General features: G+C 57.8%; 8 protein-coding genes across 8 annotated transcripts; 5 read left to right on the forward strand and 3 right to left on the reverse strand.

Annotated features, from left to right (window-relative positions):
* Positions 1-57: 57 nt before the first annotated feature.
* IE81DRAFT_320720 (hypothetical protein) lies at positions 58-5940 on the forward strand. Its single transcript, XM_025513112.1, has 11 exons — positions 58-654; positions 728-992; positions 1079-1212; positions 1288-3511; positions 3576-4156; positions 4236-4522; positions 4585-5057; positions 5136-5235; positions 5313-5380; positions 5462-5534; positions 5626-5940. Exons 1-11 carry the CDS (start codon positions 179-181, stop codon positions 5700-5702), a joined length of 4758 nt encoding a protein of 1585 aa, XP_025372269.1. The 5' UTR covers positions 58-178; the 3' UTR covers positions 5703-5940.
* Positions 5941-6148: 208 nt separating this feature from the next.
* IE81DRAFT_320721 (hypothetical protein) lies at positions 6149-7898 on the forward strand. Its single transcript, XM_025513113.1, has one exon. It carries the CDS (start codon positions 6443-6445, stop codon positions 7526-7528), a length of 1086 nt encoding a protein of 361 aa, XP_025372270.1. The 5' UTR covers positions 6149-6442; the 3' UTR covers positions 7529-7898.
* On the reverse strand, positions 7399-9358 carry IE81DRAFT_320722 (hypothetical protein). Its single transcript, XM_025513114.1, has 3 exons — positions 9075-9358; positions 8856-8986; positions 7399-8757 (listed from the first exon to the last, which is right to left on the reverse strand). The coding sequence occupies exons 1-3, from the start codon at positions 9205-9207 to the stop codon at positions 7870-7872; spliced, it is 1152 nt and encodes a 383-aa protein (XP_025372271.1). The 5' UTR covers positions 9208-9358; the 3' UTR covers positions 7399-7869.
* Positions 9359-9597: 239 nt separating this feature from the next.
* IE81DRAFT_320724 (hypothetical protein) lies at positions 9598-11595 on the forward strand. The gene is made up of 3 exons (XM_025513115.1): positions 9598-10210; positions 10345-10698; positions 10771-11595. Exons 1-3 carry the CDS (start codon positions 9865-9867, stop codon positions 11199-11201), a joined length of 1131 nt encoding a protein of 376 aa, XP_025372272.1. The 5' UTR covers positions 9598-9864; the 3' UTR covers positions 11202-11595.
* IE81DRAFT_320725 (hypothetical protein) lies at positions 11269-15500 on the reverse strand. Its single transcript, XM_025513116.1, has 3 exons — positions 14508-15500; positions 11478-14374; positions 11269-11396 (listed from the first exon to the last, which is right to left on the reverse strand). The coding sequence occupies exons 1-3, from the start codon at positions 15036-15038 to the stop codon at positions 11387-11389; spliced, it is 3438 nt and encodes a 1145-aa protein (XP_025372273.1). The 5' UTR covers positions 15039-15500; the 3' UTR covers positions 11269-11386.
* Positions 15501-15753: 253 nt separating this feature from the next.
* IE81DRAFT_320728 (PGAP1-domain-containing protein) lies at positions 15754-19617 on the forward strand. The gene is made up of 3 exons (XM_025513117.1): positions 15754-16477; positions 16549-18228; positions 18306-19617. The coding sequence occupies exons 1-3, from the start codon at positions 16048-16050 to the stop codon at positions 19121-19123; spliced, it is 2928 nt and encodes a 975-aa protein (XP_025372274.1). The 5' UTR covers positions 15754-16047; the 3' UTR covers positions 19124-19617.
* Positions 19618-21022: 1405 nt separating this feature from the next.
* Positions 21023-22335, forward strand: IE81DRAFT_282528 (hypothetical protein; the record flags this gene model as incomplete). Its single annotated transcript, XM_025511537.1, has 3 exons — positions 21023-21583; positions 21635-21879; positions 21975-22335. Coding segments are annotated over 3 exons (1167 nt in total), but the record flags the coding sequence as incomplete, so codon positions are not given.
* A 377-nt stretch (positions 22336-22712) lies between these two features.
* On the reverse strand, positions 22713-24277 carry IE81DRAFT_286177 (tryptophan synthase beta subunit-like PLP-dependent enzyme; the record flags this gene model as incomplete). The annotated part of the gene is made up of 4 exons (XM_025511664.1): positions 22713-23146; positions 23235-23472; positions 23574-23752; positions 23839-24277. 4 exons carry the CDS (start codon positions 24275-24277, stop codon positions 22713-22715), a joined length of 1290 nt encoding a protein of 429 aa, XP_025372276.1.
* Between the last annotated feature and the right edge of the window lie 264 nt (positions 24278-24541).

Consider the following 24541-nt stretch of genomic DNA (forward strand, 5'->3'; position numbering starts at 1 on the left):
CGGCAAAAGGCAAGTCGACGAAGAGGAGGAGGCAAAGACCATCGTTCACCATCGTCCTCGCATCGACGTGCTTTGACACTCTCTTCGGCATGAAAGTTGCGCTCGACTTGTTTCCACGTTGTCCACTACCAGAATCGGGGGAGCTGTCCTGAGCCGATCGACGTCGCATACACCGTTCATGCCCCTGCTCACCGCTGGGCGTCACCTGCGCGCACTCAACTTTGCGAGATTCAAAAAAGCACCACTAGCATTGCAGCCGTCGTACAACGCAAGGCTGAGAGCGCACTCTAATCTTCCCCATCTTTTCACCGCGCATAACACAAGACCATTGCCAAGCATGAGTGGCAGTGATGACTCGAGCAAGCCTAGTTCCACTGTTGGCAGACTGGCAGCGATCGGTCGACAGCTGCTACCCAGCTCTGCGCTGTCCACCTCTAGCTCGTCCAAAAGTAGCGACGGCGACAAGTCGGCGGCCAGTCCAGTAGAGCGACGAGGTACGCTCAGGCTAGGCTCCAGTGTCGAGCTGCCAGTGTTCGCACCTCACGATGAGACCAGACTGCCAGACCCACGTCTGCTGTTGGACTTACACGACCCCGTCGTCAGGGATCATCTCGAGTGGCTGGGAAGAAAGTACAGCCTCAAGCAAGACGCCTTGTAAGTAGCATGAAAGCTGCGCTGGATGCTCCTCCAAGGCAGCGTGCGCTGACCTTGGACTTGCTCCTGTCAGCCTCATCTCTCCGCCTGGTCCCTTTGCACGGCGACTGGCACTCACCTTCGCCGCGCTGCTCCAACTACCAGTGGAGCACGTGTCGCTGCACCGGGACGTGGGCGAGTCGGAACTGATCCAGACTCGCAACTTGGCTGGAGGGACCACACTGACGTACCAAGATGGACCTGTGGTGAGGGCCATGAAGAGAGGCAGCATCCTCATACTGGAAGGAGTGGAGCGCGCTGAGCGTGCCAGCATGCCGCTGCTCAACAATCTCATCGAGGTGAGGACAGTCGATGCGCTCAGCAGTCCGGCCACCCGCTCCTGTCTCGCTTGCTGCTCATCCTTTCATCATCGCTCATCCTGCAGAACCGCGAGATGGGACTGGCTGACGGCACTCACTTGGTGCCGAGGAGCACCCTGGAAAAGGCCAAAGCGGCTGGTGAAAATCAGACATTCATCCCAGTTAGCGACGCGTTCTTCGTCATCGCCATCGGTCTGCCGTGAGTCTGTCATGTAGTGCGAGTACCTGCGCGCCCACCTCACGCCGCTACCATTCCTCCATCACCTTGTCGCAGGGTCCCGCCTTACAAGGGTTTGCCATTGGATCCACCTTTCCGATCGCGCTTCCAAGGTCGATGGGTCGAGGGGGTCGTCCCTTCCACACTGTCCAATGTCCTTTCGCCCGACAAGCAAGCCAAGGAGTTGAGCGATGCGCTCACCCAGCGCTTCTTCGAGTGGGCTTCCCTTGTGCGACTGCACGGCACTGCCGCCACTGCTGACGAGGTGCTGCCACCAGCAGAGCGCCTGCCTAACGTCCCAGCTACCGCTCTGAGCCTCTTGTCGGATCTCGCAGCGCGCTTCCCGCCAGCAGTACCCCTCCCACCGCTGCCCTCTTTCGATGAGACGGACGACGGCACTCGGCCCTCAGCACCAAATTTGCCCACGGCTCCTCCTCGCAATGGCGCTCTCCAGGTGCACGAGTCAACCAGAGCGCGGGTCGAAGCTCGCGAGAACGAGCAGCTGAAGCAGTATGCTGAAGATCAAGCCAAGAACAAGAAAGGAGACGGCTCCATAGCCCCCAGCACGAGGGCGCTGCTAGGCGCAGGCTACCCCATGCTCCACACACTCGACCCAACGAGGCGAGAGCTCGCCGCTGATCTGCTCGCCGCTGTATCATTGCACGCTGGTGTCGGTGTTGGAGGCGCAGAAGTGGAGGAAGGCAAGGGTTTGCTGGGGTACCGCGTGACTGGCATCGTGCGGGCAGCAGACGACGCAGCGGATGTCACGTTCGAGCAGGAGCAAGGCCGCAAGGTGACTGTACGCGTCCCCGCTGGTCCTCTGCAACTTGCACCGCTACCCTCAGTGAGCAATGATAAAGCCGCTCCCAATGGACTACTTTTCACCCCACGTCTAGCGGGCGTCATCACGAGCATGCTTCAGCTGCACGCCGTCGGTCGAGACGTCATCCTTCTGCCTTCTGCGCTGGCTGCGGACAAAATCAAGGGAGAGGTGTCTCCTTCGTCATCATCGAGCACGTCCACTTCTATCGGTCTCTTTGCATCATTGCTCGGCTATCCGCATGAAGGCGTTCATCTGTATAAGGATCTGGGAGGAGGAGAGCTCATCGCTCGTCGAGCGACCACCAAGGACGGCAGCACTACCTGGGAAGCCGCGCCTCTGCTCCGCGGTGCGCTCTCTGGAACGCTAGTCCATCTGTCCGGCATCGACGTCCTGGGCCCCACCCTTGGCGCCTTGGCTCGTCTCACCCAAGACCGAGAAGCCGAGCTCTGGAATGGCGGTCGTGCAGCGTTACCAGGCGCTCTGACGTCCGTCGAAGGCACCGACATCGCAGAGAAGCGCCTCACCACGATCAACCCCTCTTTCCGCGTTATTGGCACAGCATCATCCTCCAAGCCGGAATGGCTCAACGAAGAAGCCTCCGCTCTCTTCTCTTTCGTCGCGCCTGCCCCGATGTCTGCAGAAGAGGAGCTGAGCGTCATCGTCTCTCGCTCTGGAGCCATGCCGGCGCAACTTGAGCCTCTGCTAGCCTTCACGGCTCGGTACCGTGCTCTGGCAGCCGATCCTGGGCTGGGCTTGCAGGCCTCTCGCCGACTTGGAACCAGAGCTCTGATCCGCATCGCCACTCGCATCGCCCAGTACCCCTGGACGGACCTGTATGCCACTTTGGCACGCACGCTACTCATCGAATTCCTGCCACGCACCACCGCAGCTCTGGTCCAAAGCGCTCTGTCTCAGACGGAGTTGAGACCCCGTGGATCTGAAGGTGCTTTCCAATATGTTGCTCCAGAGCACTTGTCCGCGCCAGAGATTAAAAAGGGGGTGCTGTCTTTCCGCAATATCAATGCTCCTGGAGCTCAAGACAACCCGCAAGCTGGCGTGGTAAATATCCCACTGTATGATGCAGCGAGCAAAGATCCAGCAGGGCTTTCACTTGTGCCTACCATGGAGCACTTCTACGACAACCCAGCTCAGTCCGCTCTATTGCGCGACATTGGCATTGACTTGCTCGGGAACGACGTGCTGCTGATGGGCAATCAAGGAACAGGAAAGAACAAGCTGATCGACAGGCTCGCCATGCTCATCGGCCGACCAAGAGAGTATGTACAGCTGCACCGAGATAGCTCGGTTTCGAGCATTTTGCAACAGGTGCAGCTTGTGGATGGTCAGTTGACTTTCTTGGAGAGTCCGCTAGTCAGAGCCATTCGCACGGGACGACTTTGCGTGATCGATGAAGCAGACAAATGCCCAGCTTCGGTCACTGCGATTTTCAGATCTCTGGTGAGTTTGCGATGTCAGGTCACAGCTTTGGGAGACGTATCTCACTCCTCTCTACTGGTCTCAGGCCGAGCGTCGTGAGCTTACTCTACCAGACGGAAGGCGCGTACGACCTCAAGGCTCGCTTGGCAGCGACGAAGATGTCGTTGCACACCCAGACTTCCGTCTTGTGCTGCTTGCCAACCGACCTGGGCATGGCTTCCAAGGCTCTGACTTCCTCAGCGTCATCGGGGAAGGCTTTGCGATGTTCCAAATTTCCAACCCATCGCACGAATCCGAGGTTGCTCTTCTGCAGCAAGTTGGACCTCACGTGGACCCTAAACTGATCAAACAGCTAGACCTGGCCTGGTGCGATCTGCGTGATCACTTTGATCAAGGTAGCTTGCATTACCCTCTGTCGATGCGAGAACTCATCCACATCGTCCGCCACCTTGAGCGATACCCGGGCGAGCAACTGGTCGACGTGCTGCTCAACACGCTCTCATTCGACCTTCAAAGACCTGAAGTCATGGAGCTAGTCGCTCGAACACTTGCTAAGCGTGGGCTCAATGTCAAGGGCCTCAGTCTGGCCGCTATTCGCCAGAAAGAAGAGGAAAAGCAGAAAGTGGACGCGGGCCGCGTGGAATTTGACCCTGAATCTGCTGGCCGGTGAGTAGAAGTGCAGCATCCTAGGCTGGTGTTGCTGCGAGCACACACTCACCCATTGCGCGGTCTTGTACCACTCCAGTGACACGAACCTCGACAAGCCAAAGGAGGGAAAGACTGATCCTGACAACAAGGAGCACTCCGGCGGAAACACTTGGCGAGGAGGTACGGGTGGTCGCGACACTGCTGGCTTGGGTGGACGAGGCGGCTACGAACGCCTTTACTCTGGCCATGAGATCAAGCAGATTCCCGATTCACTCAAGCGGGACGTGCCCGAGCACATAAAGGAGCAAGCCAGACAAATGGCAAAGGAGGCCCTGGCAAAGAAGCTTGCAGAGGAGGGGATGACCGCTCATGAAGGTGCAACGCGTGAGTCGAGCTGGTGTGAGCTTCACCACGCTTCTCGCACTGACTGAAGTGGTCACGCACAGTGCAAGCGTACAAGCTAGAACTCGCCCAGCACATCAACAACCTCGTGCTCACGCTAAATCAAGTACAGACAGCTGCTAAAGAGAGACAGTGGCTGAAGCGCCAAGAGGAAGGTCAGCTCGACGAGTCCCGTTTGACTGATGCTTTGACGGGCGACAAAGGAGTGATGAAGCGAAGAGCCGAACAACCCCCCGACCCCTTTGCGCCGCAGACCAAGCCAAAGCGTATCCGCATCCTAGTCGACGTTAGCGCAAGCATGTACTCCATGCAGTACGACGGCAGACTGGATCGCGAGCTCAAGACTGTGCTCATGGTCATGGAAGCTTTTGCTAGGACCGAACCGGGCAAGTATGTCTATGACATCTGGGGCCACTCGGGTGAATCGGACCACATCCCCCTCGTCATGGCCGACAAGCCTCCTGCCTCCGCTGGAGATCGCTGGCGCGTGCTTCGCGACATGACTAGTATTACTCAGGTGAGTACTGAAATCGCACGATTCGAGCTTCTACAAGCTTGGCGCTGTGTAGCTGAGACTGCCCGATCTCATCTATAGTACACCATGAGCGGCGATTCTACCCTTGAAAGCATCCGCTGGGGCTGCCGAGAGTTAACCAAAGAAGAAGCGGACGACTACTTTGTCATTGCACTTTCCGGTGAGCTGCACGACATCTTGGGCAATCTCAGACCGTGCCGAGTGACTGAACACTGCCAACTCCCTTCGCTTCGAAAGACGCCAATTTGGGCAGGTACGGCATCACCACGGATATGCTCGCCAAAGCACTCAGAAGCAACGAAAAGGTGAGGCTGCTTCGATGAGACGATCTTGCCTGCGCGTTCTAGCTGACAGCACATCGAAATGTGTCACCGTGATGCTTCAAGGTCAAGGGGAGCGTCATCTTTTTAGACGGCCGATCATCGGAAGGCAAGCAGACAGCAGCACAGCTGCCCGGATGTGAGTAATGACATGATCGGAAAGCTTTTCAAGCTCTGAGCGCTGACCGCATAGCGCACCCTGCGCTGTGATCCGCGCACACCGCATGCAGTGGCCTACTCGGTCATCGATCTTCGTCAGCTGCCTCAGACTTTTGGAAGCTTGTTGGAAGCTGCTCTGCACCAGTAGTGTCCATCCTTGGTATCTCACCGAGCTGCACTCTGTTCACATTTGCCTTGCCACGCGATTCTGTTACTATGCTCCATTATTCACCAGATAGATTCAATGAAGCTTTGTGTGTTCTTCATCAATCAGGTATCGAGCATGATGGGAGTCGTGCGGAAGGAAACAGTACTGTGTCCGACAAGAATTCCGTATAGAGACTGGCAGAAGCGCCAAAAGCTACAATGTATGGGCATAGAGCGGGCGTCTATGTGCATCGAAGTCTTCGAGTGGGCTCAGTTGAATGAAGAATCTGAACGCCATCGTGAAAGTGGCGGCGCAGCAGTCGTGATCGCTGGTGGGACGAGGAACCCGAACGCTCGGTCACGGTCCCACCCCGAAGGCGCGCGTGAGAGCTCGCACCCGAGATTCACACAGATTGCGAAGACGTGTCATGCGCTTTGCAGCACCACCTCGTATCGGCGGATACGACATCTTTGGCGCTTCCGGGCCGGACCAGCAGGCATTCAGATTTCACAGCTTTCGACCACCTCGATGCCGGCAGCGCACTCGCTACAGAGCGGGCGTTAGCTGGCGGGCTTGCAGAGGTACGATTCCCTTGACGACCATCTCAAGTCACCCCTCCCTCCCACCTCACAAAGGCGCATGTATCTTGCACCTCAATCCACCCACGCACACCACCTCGCATCGACGTTGGCATCAGAAGATATAACATCAGTGCTCCACTACATCTCTCAGCGCTCGTCATGACACCACCGACCTTTGTGGAGCTGGTCAGCTTGCGACGGGTCGCCGGACGGGAGGGAGAGTACACCACCGTTCATCCACCTGAGCCGTACGGGCACGTCTCCGACGACGTAGCGTACGGAGGATGCGTGCAGGCTTCGAACATCATCGCAGCTTTCGACATGCTCAGCAGGCGTAGCACTTCGTCAGCAAAGAGCGGCAAGGCGGAAGCGAGTCCTCTAAGGTTGTACTCTTTGCAAGGCGTCTACCTCGGACCCACTCTCGCCGGCGTGCACCTCAGGCTCAGCGCAGAGGTCCTACGCAGCACCAAATCTTTCTTTACTGTCCATATTCGCACCTATCAAACACAGAGGGACAAGGAAAGAATCACTTTCGCAGCGACTATCGATTTTATGGCCACGCCGCCCGAGCAACCACGGCAAGAGGAGGGTTTCCAGCGAGTGTCTGCTGTGCCGCTCGTGCAGCCTACTCCGCGTTTGGAGGATGCACAGACGTTGGAGGAGATTGCAGAGGATCGCGTCAAGGAGGGTACGCTGCTTCGCGAGGTGTGGGACGCCATCTACGAGGTTCTCTTCCTGCTCTCGAGGAGGACGGGAGAGACAAAAGAGGTGCCGGGTACCGCGCATCACGCCACGATGCACGGGTGCAAAACAGATGTGGACAATCCTCAGAAGGATCGACACATCACAAAGAGGTGCATAGCGGATTGGAATCGGGCAAGAGGGAGCATTGTTGAGCTCTGCAAGAGCACGCAGAACTCCAAGGATGGGAACCTCGTTGCCATCTCGCCCGTCGCGGCGAGCTGTGCCTACTTTGCCTTCTACCTCGACTCGGGCTTGCCATACGTACCGCTGATCACGTCCGGTCTCCATCTGGCAGACACTTCGCATGCCACGTCTCTCGAAGTGGCTGTCCGATTCATTGACCCGGAACCCAAGGCCGATGAGTGGCACTACAAGGAGATCACTTCGATAGCACAGCGGAATGAGAGGACCACATCTCAAGCTCACTCCTGGGATCAGAATGGGAATTTGACAGTGTACGCTACCCAGGTTGGACTGATCAGACCCTTACCGAAGCTGTAAGCGAGGGTTGGTGTTTCGATCAAATGAGAGGGCTAGACTAGACGGCTTGAGACTTTTGGCCAGGGTGTTGGACTGATCATGGTCCCCCTGTTCTCAGCCTGGGCAGAAGGCCCTGCGCATGGCAAAGCAGGTGGGGATCGGCGGGGTTTAGCATCACCACGTACACACATTCCTTCACCTCGAGATCACTCTCGGGCAGTAGAAAAGCCTCGAACTTCACCTCGAGATCACTCTCGGGCAGTAGACAAGCCTCGGAAAAGGTTTATAGACGCCGATTTAGACAGGCATCCGCTGTAGACAATTACACATGAAGCGTAACCGTGCCACCTTCAATGCATCAGTTACCTCCTCCTGGGCGCGATAGACGCGGCCTCGGGAGACCATTCCTCATCTGGACCAACAGCTCTGCCGAATCGAGGTTTGAGCTGAGCACTTTCTTCCCGCCTCTGTGACGCAGCGTTCCTTCTTGCTTCCCTTTCCGCCTTCTCCCTCGCTTCCGCCTGAGCTCGTGCGTACACCTGCTGCATCTCTTTCGAGTATCCTGCCGCTCCTTCCTCAGCTGCTCCTTCCACGGTTACATCGAAAGCGCTCAACGGACTCGCTGCCATCAATCTCCGCGCTCGTTCCCTCTCCAGCTCCTTGGCGGTCGCGGCGCTAGCAGCCTGAGCCATCTGCGCCCTCCTATCCGCTCTCCTCTGTATCGCACCAGAAAATTCCGACTGCGCATCCCCTTCGGTCACTTGTCGGCTCGGTCCAGACTCTCCCGCTTTCCCATCTGTGTCGGTCCCAACACGTCTGGGCTGATGTCCCGTAGCAGTATTCTTGACGGGTACTCGAGCATCCGAAACTCCAGCCTCTCGTAACCTTGCCCTGCTCGCTTCCCAGACGCGATCATCCGGGGTGGGTTGACGCCATTCGTAGCTGTCTTGTCCCAGCTCGGATGTAGGGACAGCAGCAGCCCTGCTATCTCTGAGAGCTTGATCTTGAGGAGCCGAACGAGTCGCATGAATGCCGTGTTGGACGGCGCTGCCTGAGGCATGAGCTGAAGAGGTGGCGCTCGTCGTACCTGACGCCCCGGTCTGAGCAGCTCCGCTACGTTGCTCCATGAGCTCCGCATGTTGAAGCAGACGTTGACGTCTCTGAGCGTCCTGACGCTCTTCCTCTTCGATCGCTAGACGAGCGGCGTTTGCCTGGACCGTAGCTATCCTCTGCACGTCCTCCTGAAGTTCCTGCAAGGGCGCGCCAACGCGGCATGGGGGATTGGCAGATGCCGCAGACTTGAGCAGCTGATGGCTCAAGAGGCGCCGCACGGCGTATGAGGACGCACCTGAATGGAAGGCGCGCTGCGCCTGGTGTGTCTGAGCCACATCATCCATTGCAGAGGCAGTTCGGATCGATCGTACAAGTCGATGTCCATGTGCTCCTTGTACTTGACCACCCTGCGAGTGAAGCGAGGGTCTACGATGCGTGGGCTTGTCCTTGTCAGCTACGCCGCGACATGGCTATTAGCGTTCGGCAAAACCCACATCCTTTCCGAGCCACTCACCCTTGTTGCCATCTGGAGAAGGAAATTCGTAGTAGGAATTGTCTGCCAGATCTTTGCCCACGAGGTACCGCCACCTTCCCAAACCTCCAGGCAAGGGCAAAGCCTTGGCCAAGGTCCTGAAGAAGTGTGACATGCTGGCGTAGCAACGATGGTGATACTAGGATGTCTTTGGAGGGTACGGCACTGTAGACTGGGCCGATCTACTTGCGCGATGTGCTTGCGGCAGAGTGACAGCGCATGTGGACGTTTGACTGCTGACAAATGTAATGTCTCGATGAGCGAAGAGCGCGGGGAGTTGAGAAGATGTCTGCGCTGCTGCCAGCTGCTGTAGGTGGCGCGTGGAGGATCACCGCGCGCACGCATGCCGCGCGCGCGCTAGGCCAAATGCAATCGCTTTTCGACGGCCGAAAGCAGCCGGGCGGATCTGTTAGTCTGCGTGCTGGATGGTCGAGAAGGTCAAAAATCACAATCGTGGAGGATCACGAGATCGTGATGGTGAATATGAAATCTGATCTTCGCCATCTTCCATCACTTCAGCACGCGCTTCAACGCATATAGAGGCGCACATTCTCCACCACGCCTTGCCGAACACATTCCCATCCTCCATCGCTACACGATCAAGCTTCTAAGGTGCTGTTCGCCCCACAATCAACGAGCATCCGAGGCCTCTGGACGACCAACACATCAGTCCAACGCAGCGCTACGCTGTCGTGACTCTCGTGCTTTGAATAGCCGAGCAGGGGAAGACCTCGCACGCAGCTCGTAAAAGCTCGGACGCTCTCCGCGCGCGATGCTGATAAGGCCAGTGGCGCTGGCACGGTCTCTGGGCGCAAGAAGCTGCGCGCCCAGCAGCAGCAGCAGCAGCAGCAGCAAGAGCGTGTCATGCAACGACTCTGCGCAGCTCCGATCGTACTCTCACTCTGCGCCCGGCCCGAGCTCCTCCCAAATCGATTCCTCGAAGAGACAAGCTACCGGCAGCGCTGCACAGAAGCTTAAAATTCCGCCTCGCCTTCAAGCCAGGCTGGACGAGCTGGGACCGCGGATATTGGAGAGGATGCGGGTGTTGTCTGGAAGGTGGAACGAAGTGTCTGGGTACGAAGCTGTCGAGGCTCTCAAGAAGGATGTGGAGCTGGCGGGTGAGTTCAATATTGCCAAGCAGCATCAATGGAAGCACAGGATCAGGATGGGGCCTCATTGCTCAGAGCAGAGCGCAGCTACGTGGTCGCTCGTGGTCTCTCACATGGTCCTCCCAACTCTGACTCACCCACAGAGCAAAGGCTGGTGAGCCTCAAGGCACAGCAAAATGAAGCGCTGCAGGCACACAGGAAAGCAGTAGCCCAGCGTTCAGAGACACAGCGCACGCTCAACGATCTTCTCTCGCGCAAGTCCTCGTGGTCCAACTCCGACTTGGCTTCATATACTGCTCTACTCCAATCTGAGCACTCTGAATCAGCAATGGAAAAGGAGGCAGGGGACAAGTACGAGGTCGCGGAAAGGCAGAGGGAGAGAGCTTGGGATGATGTGGTCAGGAAGACTTTGGAGCGATTCCACGAAGAGTGGAGGTGGAGCGAGAGGGGGAGAACCCTTGGAAACTGGGTCAGCGCTGGAGTTGTCGGCCTTAATGGTGAGACGATGCTTGGCGGATCCACTCGCGCCATGCAGCGCCAGGGAGCTGACATTCCCTTCCTATGCGCAGTCGTGCTTTTCATCACAGCCATTCTCATAGTAGAGCCGTACAAAAGGCGAAAGCTGGCACAGACGTTCGAGGCTCGTCTACTCCAAGGCGAAGCCGCCAACTCGGCGCGCATAGAGTCGCTCTTGGCAGGCGTGAGCGAAAGACTGACCAGCATGGAAACTTCGACCCGGGGCACGCAAGCCACTCTGCAAGATCTGGCGGTCGTGGCCGGGTTGGGCAGAGGCGCTCACGAGACTTTGGAAAATGGGCAAGCGCCTGTACCCACAGATGCAGAGGTACCGGCTCATCCTGCCCTTACGCCCCTCCAAAAGGAGATCAGGGACAAACAAGCGCACAAGGAGCGTCAAAGGGACCTCGCCCTGGCTGGTACAGTTGGCTTCGCGGTCGGAGCTGGCTTGCTCGCTATTGTTAGTGCAGCCTGGAGCGGCTAATCATCAAGGTCCGGCCAGTAGCTGTGCTCCACACCCCGCAAACCTTTGCCGTTCATCACGATTTCCTCTTGTTCATGCTTATACCCAACACTAGCACAGCATGCTGGTTTCGCAACGTTGCAGGCAATGCATCATTGTGTTACAAAGCGAGCTGTCATCACATGACCGATGACCGCACAAGGAGCTCAAGCCAACCTGTAATCAAGGCACACAAGAGTCAGACCTGTGCAAACAGCTTGTTTCAAGCACACGACGGCACTCCCACGCGCTACTCACAATTGCAAAAAGTTCGAAGGACAAAGCGTAGCACCTGTTCGTCTATTCTCGTCCAGAAGGTCACCTCTCCACCATCCGTCCGGACTGGTTTCCCAAATCGCAATGATATCTCCCGCTGTGAAGCTAAACTCTTCCTCGCTGGTAGCCTCGTAATTGTAGAGCGCAGAAACATAGAAAAGGATGGGCTTGCCGGAATCGCTGTATTGACCCGTCGGAGCATGGTTCTGCGGCGCTTCGCCTGGAGGTGGAAGACGTTGGTTGATCGGAGCTTGCTGCTGCTGCTGCTGCTGGATGTGATGAGGCGCAGGACTATGGGCGCGAGGGTCAGCGTGTCCGCCTCCATTGGGTGCGCCCCAATGTTGACCTCCAGGAGCCTGCGATGACAATCCCTGCTGAGGTCCTGGCGGGCCCATGTTGGACTGTCGGTACTGATGCATGTAGGCCGAGGCAGGCGTCTCTGCCTGCTGCACGGGAGCTTGGTAGCCCCCTCCAGGCGTCTGGGCGAAGGAAGAGGGGTGCTGCTGATGATGCTGCTGATGTGGAGCCCCATAAGCCGCTTGCTGCTGCTGCTGCACGTGTGGCCCGGGAGAGTGGGCTTGTTGAATGCCGTGTACGCTGTGACTTTGGGCAGGCCCACCATAGCCGTTTGCCTGCCCGTGCGCTCTGCCATAAGAACCATACTGATCTTGAGGCTGGGGCGTATGAGCTGAGGGTTGTTGGGCGTGATAACCTGGCTGACCGTGAGGCTGTGCGGCCAAGGCCGGCGCAGTACTTGCGTAGCTCATCTGCTGCTGATGATGGCCAGCTTGCGGAGCGTAGGCGCCGGGCGTGCCACCTGGTCCTTGCTGCTGAGCACCAGAGTAGTGGCTGGCCATAGAAGGCTGCGACTGGTGGTGCGCTGATTGCTGATACAGATGCGAAGGATGTTGCTGCTGCTGCGCAGACGGCCTCTGTTGTTGTTGTGGAGGTAGATGCTGTGTGGCCTGGGGGCCGGGGCTGTAGCTCTGGCCCGGCGGGAACTGCTGACTCTGCGAAGGCTGCTGATAATGGCTTGCCGGAGCCGTGCTCTGGTGAACGCCAGGCCGCTGCGCCCCAGGTCCCACGCTACCTGCTCGCCTGTTGTATTCGTCGGCCATCTGATCGTGAGTGACAGAACCGCTCGCATCGAGAGATATACCTAGAGGAGTGGTGGAGCGGACAGGTGGATGCTGCGGCGCCTTGAACCCCTGCGATTGCTGACCGGATGGTCTCGACGCAACTCCACTCTGTGCCTGAGGCGCTGGGCTGGGGCTACGTCCACGAGCACCCACGCCAGCAAAGCCTTGTCCTCCGCCAGGCCCGGGACTGCGTGCTCGCTCGATGCCTCCGGGATAGCCACCGGCCTGAGGCCGCTGTTGCTGCTGAGCATGCTGTTGTGGCTTTGCTGGCACATGCTGCGACACATTCGAATTCTGACGCGACAGCGCCCTCCTCTCGCCCGGGAAGGACTGCCCGTATTCTTCCACTACGGCCGGCGAAGGTGCTCTCTCGGGCGCATTCATGAACGCTGCAGAGGGCGAACGCGCTCGAGGTGGACCGCCCGGTCCAGGTGAGGGCGCACGCTGAGCAGCTCTGAGCGGCGGCTGCTGATGAGCTGGGAACACTTCTCCCGGGGCAGGGCTTTTGGTGGGCGGCGCAGGGCCAGGACTGGGAGGTGCGGGGCTTCTTCCTCCGGGTCGATTGCGAAGGTTTTGCAAAGCTTTGGCAAGGGGATCTTCTTCTGGATCAGCTTTGCCCGGTGGAGGACGAGAGGGGACTCCTTGCGGTGTCGCACTGCCTTGGTTCACAGCACCTTCCGGCGCGTTGGCGGTGCGCTTGCTGAGAGAAGGCGTGCGAGCAATAAAGTTGCGCGCAGACATGCGTCGCTCAGGTATTGCTGTTCGTTCCGGAGCCACACTCTGGACATGAGGCGCATTCTCCGCGGCTGGCGATGGAGCAAGTGGTGCAGCGTAAGAGGCTGGACTGTTGGTCTGGGTCGAGTGTAACCCTGGCAGGGCGACTGCTCCTGATGGTGGTTTGGAGCTCCCGCGCTCCTGTCCGTTCGCAGGTTCTTGCGGTGCCTGTTCCAGCGCAGCAGCTATGTCGCTCATGTCACCCAAGCCGGGTCCGGTACGAGATGCAGGAGGCCGAGGTGCTTGCGAGCCTGACTGCGATCCACCAGAGCTGCTCTTCCGAGTGCGAGCATCGCTCGGCGCGTGTCCGTGTGCCTGTGGGGTGATCGGTGGCACGGAGACTGCAGGTGGAGGCGGTCCCTGAGAAGGTGGAGGTCCGGGAGGAGGCAGTTGTGGTGGCGGTCTGGTTGAGTTGCGCTGGAAGTTGGCATGCTTGTAGGAAGGTCTCGCAGGTGGAGGTTGACCGCGGGCATAATTTATGTACTCGGGTGGGTCGGGAATGGCGGAGCCGGTACCTTGGGCCTGTATGAAAGCTTGAATGTCCCGGGAAGCTTCACAGTTCTCAAGCGACACTCTCACATTCTCACACGACTCGTCGTCGGCAACGCAAACCGCAGAGACCGCATTAGCATAATTCCACAGGTTTGCCTTGATGAAGTCTAAGCGCTCCTCTTCGAGATCTTGGCATTGATCCAGGTAGCTCTTCCATTCTGCATTCCACTTGTGTGTGGTGTCTTTGAGCGCTCTGACGAAGTTTTGGTAGTCCTTTTCATTTCCGGATACCGTCGCTTGCGCTTTGTCCAGCTTGGCAGTGACCTTGTCGAGATCCCTGCCCTGCACGAGGCTGCTCTGCGCAGTGTAGCCGTTGATCTTGATGCAGTCCTGCTCGTACTTCTCTCGCGACTTGTTGACGTAGGACTCTTGGGTCTGCTTTTGCTTCCAGAGCTTTTCGATTGCAGCGCTCGACTAGAAGTCAGGCAGGCATAGCGGCGTGTGCGTCAGTGGAAAGCGCCGCATCGCGCGTGGGGTCCACTCTGAAGCTTGAGCTTTTGAGTTCAGCCACGATGACTATTGAGCCGATACATAGACCAACACTCACATTCCGCCTGGCTCCCGCCCAGTTGCCGATAAAGTCCGCCATCGCTCCATCGAGATCCTTTTTGATCATGTTGCCCAAGTCAGCGTGCGTGCTCGACATGCGTTCCACCTCGAATCGCACCGTTTCAAGAGCAATCTTTGTCTGACCAGTCTCGTGAAGTCCAAGGTCCGCATGAGCCTTGCTTAGCTTTCCGAGTCGCTTGGCATAGTCCGCTTCGATGTCCGCCCTCTCCTTGTACAGCGCGCGCACAGCATCCATAGTCTTGCTGGCATGCTTCATCCTAGCCTGCACCGTGTCGTAGCCAGCTGACGATGTGCCCCAAAACGCGTTGCAAAAGGCGTCCGTGTCTGCAAGCTCGCGTCTGATCAGCTCGTCCTCCTCTGCCATTCGGCGTCCCGCTTCGCCACCATCGTAGCCCATGCTACCTGAAGCCCTTCGATGATGTGACGATGCTCGAGAATGGGCAGAGTGGGCAGAATGGGCCGAATTGTTGCTGTGAGTCCTCTGACGAGGTACGTCGGGAGGCGGCATGGTGCTGGATATGCCTGAGGCGGGATTGGAGCTGGGCTGACCGAAGACGGGTGCTGGAGCGCTGCTGCTTTGGAGTGATCTCGCGTAATCGGTGCACAGCGATTCTTCGGCGTCTAGAGATTGGGCGTGCAAGACGGTGCTCTGACCACCGTCGTCAGCAAGCGAGACGAACAGACCAGGCCTGTGACGAGATGAGCGTGGTACGGCGACGAGGCTGAGTGAGAAAGCCAGATTGTTGGTCACGTCGAGGACGAGCGAGATTGGTGGTGATGGAAGGGCACGAAGAGGCGGTGTAGGCGTGAGGAGGCGGCTAGTGTGCGCAGCTCTGCCAATTGTGACTGCAGACCCTCGTCAAACTTGATCGAGCGACCACTTCGGTCAAATCATGAATTGCAGCAGAGCGGGCAGCGAACCTGGAAGCAGCAGAGAGAGCAGGGTGAGTGTGTGTGGTGGACGTGCGTGTGATGTGTGTATGTGTGCATGCGTCGGGCGAGTTTCTGAGTGAGTGGGTGCATAGCTCTTGTTGGCCAAAGCTGCCTGCCTGCCTGCCTCCTCTGCTGCTGCTACTGCTGGCTGTGGTCGTGCGGAGCCATGTGACGCGACGACTTCACGCAGAGACGCCACAGGCGCGTTCACCCATGCAGCAGCAGCAGCAGCAGCCGAAACGCCATCACGAATAAGGCTTCCTGCTCTCACGCACCGTGCTGGTGAGGCTTGCACAGCCTCTCTCTCGTCCCCGCTCGGCCTGCATATATGGTGCTTCTTCTTGACTGCCATGCCAATCAACGCGATGGGTAGACACTCGCAAGACTCGTCCCCAGCCACCTTTCAAACATTTCTGATAGTACCACTCATGGCGAGGTAGCCTGCTGCTGTCGGATCAAGGTCCTCGGCGAGCATTCCCGCGTTGCTGCGCGCCAGAAGGGCCCAGCTCGCGGTCGAGCCCAGAGGAAGCGCAGGTCATCGGGATCACCGATTCATGCCCAGCTCGCTCTTGCCAGTCTCAATCATGGCTGCCCCGGCTGCTGGCAGACGCTCAAGTCTGGATCACCGGATATGGCTGGTGCTTGTGCTGTTCATCGCAGCGCTCGTCGACGTCGCCTTTGTCCGATCATTCCTCACCCTACCCTCGGCGCTGTGCATTTCTCAGCGATGCCGCATGTCTCGCATGTGGCCCTCCTACATTCAGTACAAGGTGCCTTCCCCTTCAGGGCTGAGTGCAAAGTACAGCTTGTACTTGTACAGGGAACGAGGTCCAGATGGACTGCCTTGGACCGAGCAAGCCAGCGAGCCTAAAGGGAGACCTGCTCTCTTCATTCCAGGCAACTCTGGAAGTCACGGGCAAGTGCGCAGCGTGGGTAGCTGGGGTTATCAGGAATGGAGGGATGGAGAATGGCGCGGCGATGTGAGCAAGGGAAAGGAGGTGGATTGGTGGACAAGTGAGTGCTGCCGATGTAACATGCCTCTCAGCGTGGACGAGGCTGCTGAAATGGATGCGACCGCTGCTCAGTCGACTTCAACGAAGACTTTTCGGCTTTTCATGGTCCCACGCTGATGGAGCAAGCGGTCTACGTGAACGAGGTGCTGTCCTACCTCTCCAGCTACTTTCCCAAGCAGCCCATTCTGCTGCTGGGACACAGCATGGGCGGCGTCGTCGCCCGTCTGTCGCTCTTGCAGCCCAACCACCCCGTTGCGGACTCAGCTGGAGCGCCCATCGTCGATACCATCGTCACGCTGAGCAGTCCCCATGTCTATCCACCCGTGCCTTTGGACGACTCTATCGAATCGCTCTACGCTCCTCTGCGGCATCAGAGTCTCGCAGCGCACGCGAATGCTACGCCGCCTTTGCTCATTTCAATCTCTGGTGGCTTGCTTGATACGCAGCTGCCTGCCGAGCCCTCATCCCTCTCTCTGTCCGACTTCTGGCCAGCTCGGGCCAGACTGGACTCCTTCACCTCAAATATGCCTGCACTGTGGTCCAGCGTGGACCATCTGGCCATGATGTGGTGCGATCAACTGAGACGCAAGGTGGCACGCGGAGCACTACTCGATACGGATGCGTCGTCTAGTCGATCTTCGGAACAAGGACTTTCTCGACGCCGTGAGCTCTGGCGACGCGTAATTGGTCTCGCTCCTGACACCTTCTCCGACGTGGAGCTTCTTGCGCACCTCCCGCCTGCTATCCTCAGGTCGTCAATGACGGGTTCTGAAGACAGAGACACACTTTTGTACACTGTGCCTGTCGCGCTCAATTCAGAACAATATCCAGACTTTGATCTCCTCACGACGCTCTCTGTGGGAGCAGATCCATCGAGCTTCAGACCAATGCAGCAAGACGCGGACCTCGAAGTGGAGCTTTGCAAGAAAGACCTCGCGCAGCCAGGAGGAGCCGGTCTCAATTGCCAGCGTCTGCCTTCTTCTGCATACGGATTGTTGCCTCCTTCGCCCATCGCGAGTCATGAAGAGTCCGACCAGTGCCCTCCCCCCTTTCCTGCGGCCGAGACGCACTATGAGATTCCTGGCGTTGGAACGACGCATTTGAGTCTTAGCGGATCACTCCTCAAATCCGAGAAGATCGATGCTGTACGCATTCGTCGAGCTCAGAGCGAGCAGGAAAAGGGCTGGTGGCGAGCGGGCTGGGCCTTCAAGAGTCAAGCTCACTCAGATGGCACCTTACCGCTCGCATCGTTGACCAACACTCTTCAGTCAGGCGCTCAGTCAGGCGCCAGTATTCAAAGTCCAGTCTTGAGGGCTGCGTTCCCTGCCCTCTTCGACAACTCACTGCTGGCTTTTAAACTCACCTTCACACTATCCTCCAGGTGTTCGCAAGGAAGCATGTCGTTCGCTCCGTTTGCCCGCGTCTTAAATCCGGTCACGGGCGACGCTGCGTGGTTCGCCTCTCTGTGGAGCTCGAGTCAGCTCACCCTGGAAAGGAAGTTCGCGCTGCACGGTTCGTCGCCTTTCATCAATTCCCCGCAGCGTGGACTTCAATTGGAAGTCTTCTACGACCAGAATGGGTGCGATTCCAAACAAACAGCCGGCGCGTTGGGCCCTTTCGAAGAAGTGAAAACATACACGGACTGGAAAGCGAGCGCTGGTCTGCTTCTGATGCGATATCGACTGGCTGCTGTGACGTGGCCGCTTGCAATCTTGCTGTGGACAGCTGCTGGCATGTGGAGTGATCGAGAAAGTAAGTCACCTTTCTTCAGCTGGGTTGCCGACGAGCCACACGGTCACTGACGCTCTGCTTCGCTCGACGTTTCCAAGGCGACCTTCCCTCGCTGCTGTCCCGGCTCGCATCAGTGCGCCATAGTGGACTATTTCCGCTCATGGTCACTACGGCCTTCCTAAGCTCTGCGCAACAAATTCTCTTTCGCATCTTCCCTCATCGCACGGGGCACGCTGCAATCCTCGACCTTTCGCTTGGTCTTGGTCATTTTCCGATCGCGTATTCCCTGGTCCTTGGCCCTGCCCTGCTCTTGCTGTCGCACAGCGCTTGTCTCGTCGTTGCTGTGCTTTCGTGGTGCTGCATCGCAATTTCAGCTCGTCTAGCACGTGCTTCCAGAGTACACAGAAGGCTGGATTGGGGACCTGCTCCATCGAGCAAGGTGACCATCAAGAAGAGGAGTTGGATTGGCGTGGCTGTGCTAGGGGTCTCCGTGATCTTGTTGCTTCCCTACCAGTTTGCGTTCTTGGCAAGTACGCTTCTTGTAGGCTTTGCTGCTTGCCGCAGTCACGCGACGCAAGTGCAGCTTCAGCGGGACAAATCTGCACCTCAATCCGCATCAGCATTGGCATCTGGCAGCGCCATCGAGGGATCAACACGGGGTGATGGCACCGCCGAATCCTCAATTCACAGTCACAGTCAAGAGCGAGCTAGACAGCACTTCTTGCTGCTCAATATACTGCTTTGGCTCCTGCCCCTCAAAGCTCCTGTCCTCCTCGTATGGGCCCGCAACCTTGGCGCTGGGTGGGTCGCTCCGCTCGGAGGGCCAGATCACAACGTTCTACGAGTTGCGCCTGTATTGATCCTCGCTCAAATCATCACGAGCGGAAGATCGATCGAGAGAGGCTGGGCTTGGTGAGTGCTGCGCCTTTCTCGCGCGTACACTACTGGTGCTCGCTAACCTGCCGTCGTCATCGCCAACGCCCTCACGCTTGCAGGTGGGAGAAGGCGGCCACGGCGACACTCATGAAAGCTCTAGCCATCTACACTCTCGCTTACGGCATCAGGCATGCCTACCAGCTCTACACTATTGCCGTACTAGGCATCTTTGTCTCGATGCTTCTCATCCACGTGTGGAGCCGGTACCGCATTTCGGGAGGGTCTTTGCAATCGTCTGCGCCTGTGGAGATGTCCTCTGGACGTGGCCAGTACGAAAGGCTGCAATGACATATGTATCATGGACAGCACGATGTGGAAAGGGAGTATGATCGGCCTGAGTGCTTGACAAAGGCGGCGAGGGAGCAGGGGTGGGTGAGATAAGATGTCGAGGTGATGCTCAGGCTCGCCGATGATATCCGTCTTCGTTGACTGGGTCTCCAGTCCGCGTCCTCAAGCGAGCAGGGTCGCTCACACGGCTCAAAGCTTCAAGCATCGCATGCCTTGTCGACCTACTGGTAGCTACGAGGCTAGTCACGAGCTGCTTCACTGCTGCCAGCACCTCTCCAGACTTCGACGCGCGCTCAAGGTGGAATGTGGACGTCCTTGGCATCGTGACCAATCAAGACGCGCAGCATGCGATACTTAGCTCCGCGGAACTCCGCTCATGCTTGCCGACCGCTGCTCATGCGGCGAGTTATAGCTTTCTGCGTCCCCGAAAGTCCGTGCTCGCGCTCTCACCCGGCACGCATATGATGATGTCTCACGCCATCACCAGCCTCGCTTTGTGATGTGACTCCTTCTCTCGTTCTCCTCGCTCTGGAAAACATCGCTTTCACACCCTGCTGCACCATACTCCCCCTTGTGTGCAACACCATTCACTGCTTCACTACAATCTCACTCGCCGCGGTGTCGCTCAGCATTGCGCGTGACCGATTCGCCATCAACGTTTCTTCAAGTCTGAGTGCCCTTTCTGTCATTCAACAAGGACTCGATAGCTCTGCATGACTTAAAGAGGAACAATCAAATGTCTCAGAGCTGCATGGAAGACGCATTGAGTCCGACAGAGCTTGGAGCTTGCCAGGAAGCTCAGGCCGACGAAGTTCTTGCGCTGCAAGCCATCCTGCCTGCTGGTGCACTCATCGTGCCCGTCGCAAGCTCGAGCCGCATCACATTGCGCTTGCACCCATCGCTGCCGCCAAGCACTAGAATCAGAGTCAGAAGTGTGCTCTCTGGTGGCGAGTCAACGCAGCATATTCCAAGAGATGAGGCAAGCTCGCAGTCTGGTGGCATCGCTTCCTCCAACACCTCGCGGCCCACAACACTGAGTCTGCAGCTGGACTCGCGCTCCGCAAAGCAGCAGCAGACTGACGTTGTCGACTGCTCAGCTACAGGCTCTGCAAAGGAGCTCTCTAGAGGTGCGCATGGTTGTGGGCCAGGTGCGGCCCTGCCTTCGCGTCGCCGGTGGACGAGGGGGGGTCGAAGGAGGAAAGGGACGCGCGATGAGACGAGGGTAGCAGATCTCATCAGTTGGGGCGACTCACATCGCGAAGGGGTGGAAGACGTAGAAGCTGCCACGAGCGGCGACAGTGGTGTAGCACTGTCGCTGCAGAGCATGCAGCTGAATGGCTCCGAGAAGGCTTCGGGTAGGACCCTTGAAGCTCGCGCGCGAAAGCTCGATCCGACATCTCCACCTTTCAAGACTGGCGCAGCGGGTGCTTCGCTTCACAAGGCTTCAGCTAAAGCTCGCCCGTCGATTATCACCGACACAGCACCATCAGCAGACCTCGGAGCAGCAGCTCCAGTGCTAACCTCAGCGCCTCCAGATTCCACAGCTGCCAGCAACACATCAGGGTCCAGGCTGCTGTCCGAAGAGTGCATTCAAGCAACCCACCTGCCACCAGTGCAGCTTCATGTACGGCTACCAGCTAGCTATCCCTTCCATCAAGCACCTGTGGTGGAACAAATCACAGCCGTTTGGCTCGCGCAGCCATCAAGTGGCTCGAGCATAGAGAGCGATCCGATTTGCAGATGGCTAAGTAGTGAGCTGGCAGCCATGTGGGAGGAGAGCCGCGCGGAGGTCTTGTATGCGTGGTCGGAGTGGCTTAGAGAAGGTCTATGGAGCTCGGAAGACCTCGGCCCGTTCAAGGACGATCAAGCCGACCTATTGTTTACGGAGCACCTGGAGCCCGACCAGCATCTTCGGCTCGCATCCGTCCTAGTCTCCCATAACACAAGAGCGGCCGAGACCGCCTTTGAAGGCGAACGCTACGCTTGTGGCATATGTTTGGAGGAGAGACCAGGAGTTAAATGCTTCAGACTAAGGCATTGCGAGCACGTCTTCTGCAAGGAGTGTTTGCGGGACTATCTCGGAAGCATGATCGAGGAAGGCTATCACAGGCAAGCCGGCAGCTGTCCAGACCCGGAGTGCACCCAGGCTAGAGTGCAATTAGAGAAGAGAACTCAGGCAGAAGGCGCGCAGAAGCAGGAGCAGTCATCGGTAGGTAGCATTACGGATGCAGAGCTGCTACTGTTGGTCGGCGAGAAGCAGCTAGGAAGGCTGAGCTGGTTGAGGCAGAAGGCTACAGCTGAAGCGGATCCGACTGCAGCCCACTGCCCCAGACAAGGTTGCCAGGCCATCGTCGTCAAGAACAAAGCGGACGAGGGGACTGCTTATGAGACAATGAGAGAGTGTCATGCGTGCGGATTCTGCTGGTGTGCTTGGTGCAACAGGACCTGGTGAGTCGAGCTCCATGTTGTGACCGAGGATTCCGTGCGGTGAAGTTGGTAGATACTTGGACGGCGCACTGAGTCCGACGCACTTCCCCACGTAGGCATGGAAGAGCTCCTTGTCAACTGAGCACCAGCGTCGCTCTGATTGAGGAGTACATGTCGTACGAAGCTGGCTCCGAAGGCGCAACCAAGATGGAGCTTCGGTACGGTCGTTCCAACCTGCAACGGCTGGTCAAAGAAGAGACAGAGCGACGCGCTAACGAAGCCTGGTTGGACTCCAACGCCAAAAAGTGCCCAACTTGTCACGTTCGCATCGAGCTGTCGTTCGGTTGCAACCACATGACTTGCGGCAATTGCAGGACGCACTTCTGCTTCAGATGCTCCGAGAGGCTGAACCCGCTCGAGCCTTATCGACATTTCAACACCCCTGGAAAGGACTGCTACCAGAAACTGTTTCCTTTTGCACCTGGCGCCCTAGACGGCATCCTTCACGAGGCCCCGCCCCTCCATCAAGAAGATGCCTTTCCGCCCATCGACCCGCGGGATATCGACGCCTGGGAAAGAGAAGAGTTCGGACTGGACAATTTGTAGGCGGTGACGCATCCACCTCGAGGCCTATCTCCTTGCCTTGATTGTTGTTCAGCAGTAATGGCTCTGCTCCACTAACGAGCCGCGCCCTTGTATGCCTCATTTGCACCTCTACCTCTACCTCGCCTTGGCTGCATGCATACATTCCTGTAATCTTTGTCCTTCCCTCTCTAAGGAGGAGGCCAGATACATTGCCCTCTGCTATGTGCCTGCTGAAAGACTGTAGCGCACTTGCATCGTCAGTAAGCGACTCAGCCCTCCGCCCCGTCTATGGCTTGGATGAGCTTGCCCAGCTCCACGTTGCCGCCCGTCAAGATGCAGCCTATCCTAATTTCTATGCCTTGATGACTTGTCGCCGCCGACTGCGAGCTCTCATGCGACGATAGACGCCCGATGGCTTCGGTCTTTTGCCGCACTGCCTCTTGGAAGTCCTTGTTGAAGAGGACGACCGCTAAAGACGTAGCCGCGCTAGGTTCTACGACCTGCTTGAGCCTCTCGAGCAGCAGTCGATTGGCGCGGAGTGTGGAGGCGTCGTCGACCAGATGCACGCAGGTGACACTGCTTTGCAAGATTGACAGGGTACGGGATGAGAGTGCTGTGAGCAGGCCGTCGCAGATAGTCTGGGCTGGCACGATGGCGGGCTCGACGTTGCCAGATTCAAAGGACCGAGATGCATCATCGGCGCCTGAGTGCGAAACGACGGCGAGAAGACATGACAAAGTGCATCAGATGGATCTAAGCTGGTGCTAGCACACCTGGCAAGCGTGACTCACCAAGAGGCTCGGCAGCCCTCACATCGATCCTCGCATCCAACCCCTTGAGAGCTGTGCTCGATCCGCTCATCATCCCGCCTCCCCCCACAGGTCCAATCACGAAATCCCACCGCGGAAGAGAATCTGAACGTCGCAGCCAGACATTTTCTCGCTGTGTGCCTGTCAAAGGAGCATGGCTACAGCCCGGACGATGTTCAAGCATCTGCACCTGCTCGTACATCTCCAAAGCTAGGGTGCCCTGTCCACCGGACGTGGGGCAGTGTCAGCGTCGCGAGCACGCCTGGACCATCTTACAAGATGTACAATCTGCACCATAGTCTCTTACAGCTGCGTACTCACTTGACCCTCAATGACCCACGGCTCGTCGTACGGATGGACAAAGGTTGCTTGGTAGCCTTGCACTCGCAGGTCTTCGAGCACCTGCTCTGCTGTGCTCTCCCTCGCCGCAAGCGTTGGCTCGCATAGATGCACCACTGCGCCGTAGCCTCGCACTGCCGACTGTTTGACGAGCGGAGCATCTGCAACGCGATGACAAACAGGTAAGAGCTGGCAGGGTAGACGTGTGCGTCATCAGACGTCATCACTTTGGCCCTACATGACTTACTCTTGGGCATGACGACGTGAGCTGCCGCGCCATTCTGTGTAGCGGCGCAGGCCAACGCGGCTGCATGGTTGCCGCTCGAGTGCGTCACGAGCGCGAGCTTGAATCTTTCGCCTTGAGCAGAATTCGCATTTCCACCTGTTGCTGCGCTGGCCTCGAGGTGCCTCAATACAGCGTTCGTAGCTCCTCTGAATTTGAACGCCCCCACCCTCTGCAGATGCTCCGCTTTGAAGGCGATCCTCACGCGAGGGGACTGTTCGCCAGCTGCAGCCGAAGGACCAAAGATTGCATCTGTAGCGAGGGCGTCGATAGCTCGACTTGTGAGGAGAGGCGTGCGATGGATGCGCTCAGATATGCGAGCGTGGGCGGCTTGGATGTCTGCTAGCTTGGGACGGTCGGAATTGAAAGTAGAGACCGTGGGTGTCTGGTGGGGAAGAGTCATGCTAAGAGTGCCGAAAGCTTGACGAGTAGATGGGTTCTATGCGTCGCTTCAAGGCGACAGCCACTGTAGCGAGGAGGCAAGCGTGCTATCTGATCAGTTGATTGCGCGTGGGGATAGAATTCACAATCACGCAGTCACGGTGCGAGCGAGCGCTTTCGGCCTTGATTCACGATTCGTGATTCCTCTGATGATCGCGGCTGCTCTCTCATGCAGTCAGAAGAGTCAGAGTCGCGAGCCAGGCCGCTACATATATGTTGGCGGTGA

Source organism: Ceraceosorus guamensis (assembly GCF_003144195.1).
Source record: "Ceraceosorus guamensis strain MCA 4658 unplaced genomic scaffold IE81scaffold_7, whole genome shotgun sequence".
Classification (NCBI taxonomy): Eukaryota; Fungi; Basidiomycota; class Exobasidiomycetes; order Ceraceosorales; family Ceraceosoraceae; genus Ceraceosorus; species Ceraceosorus guamensis.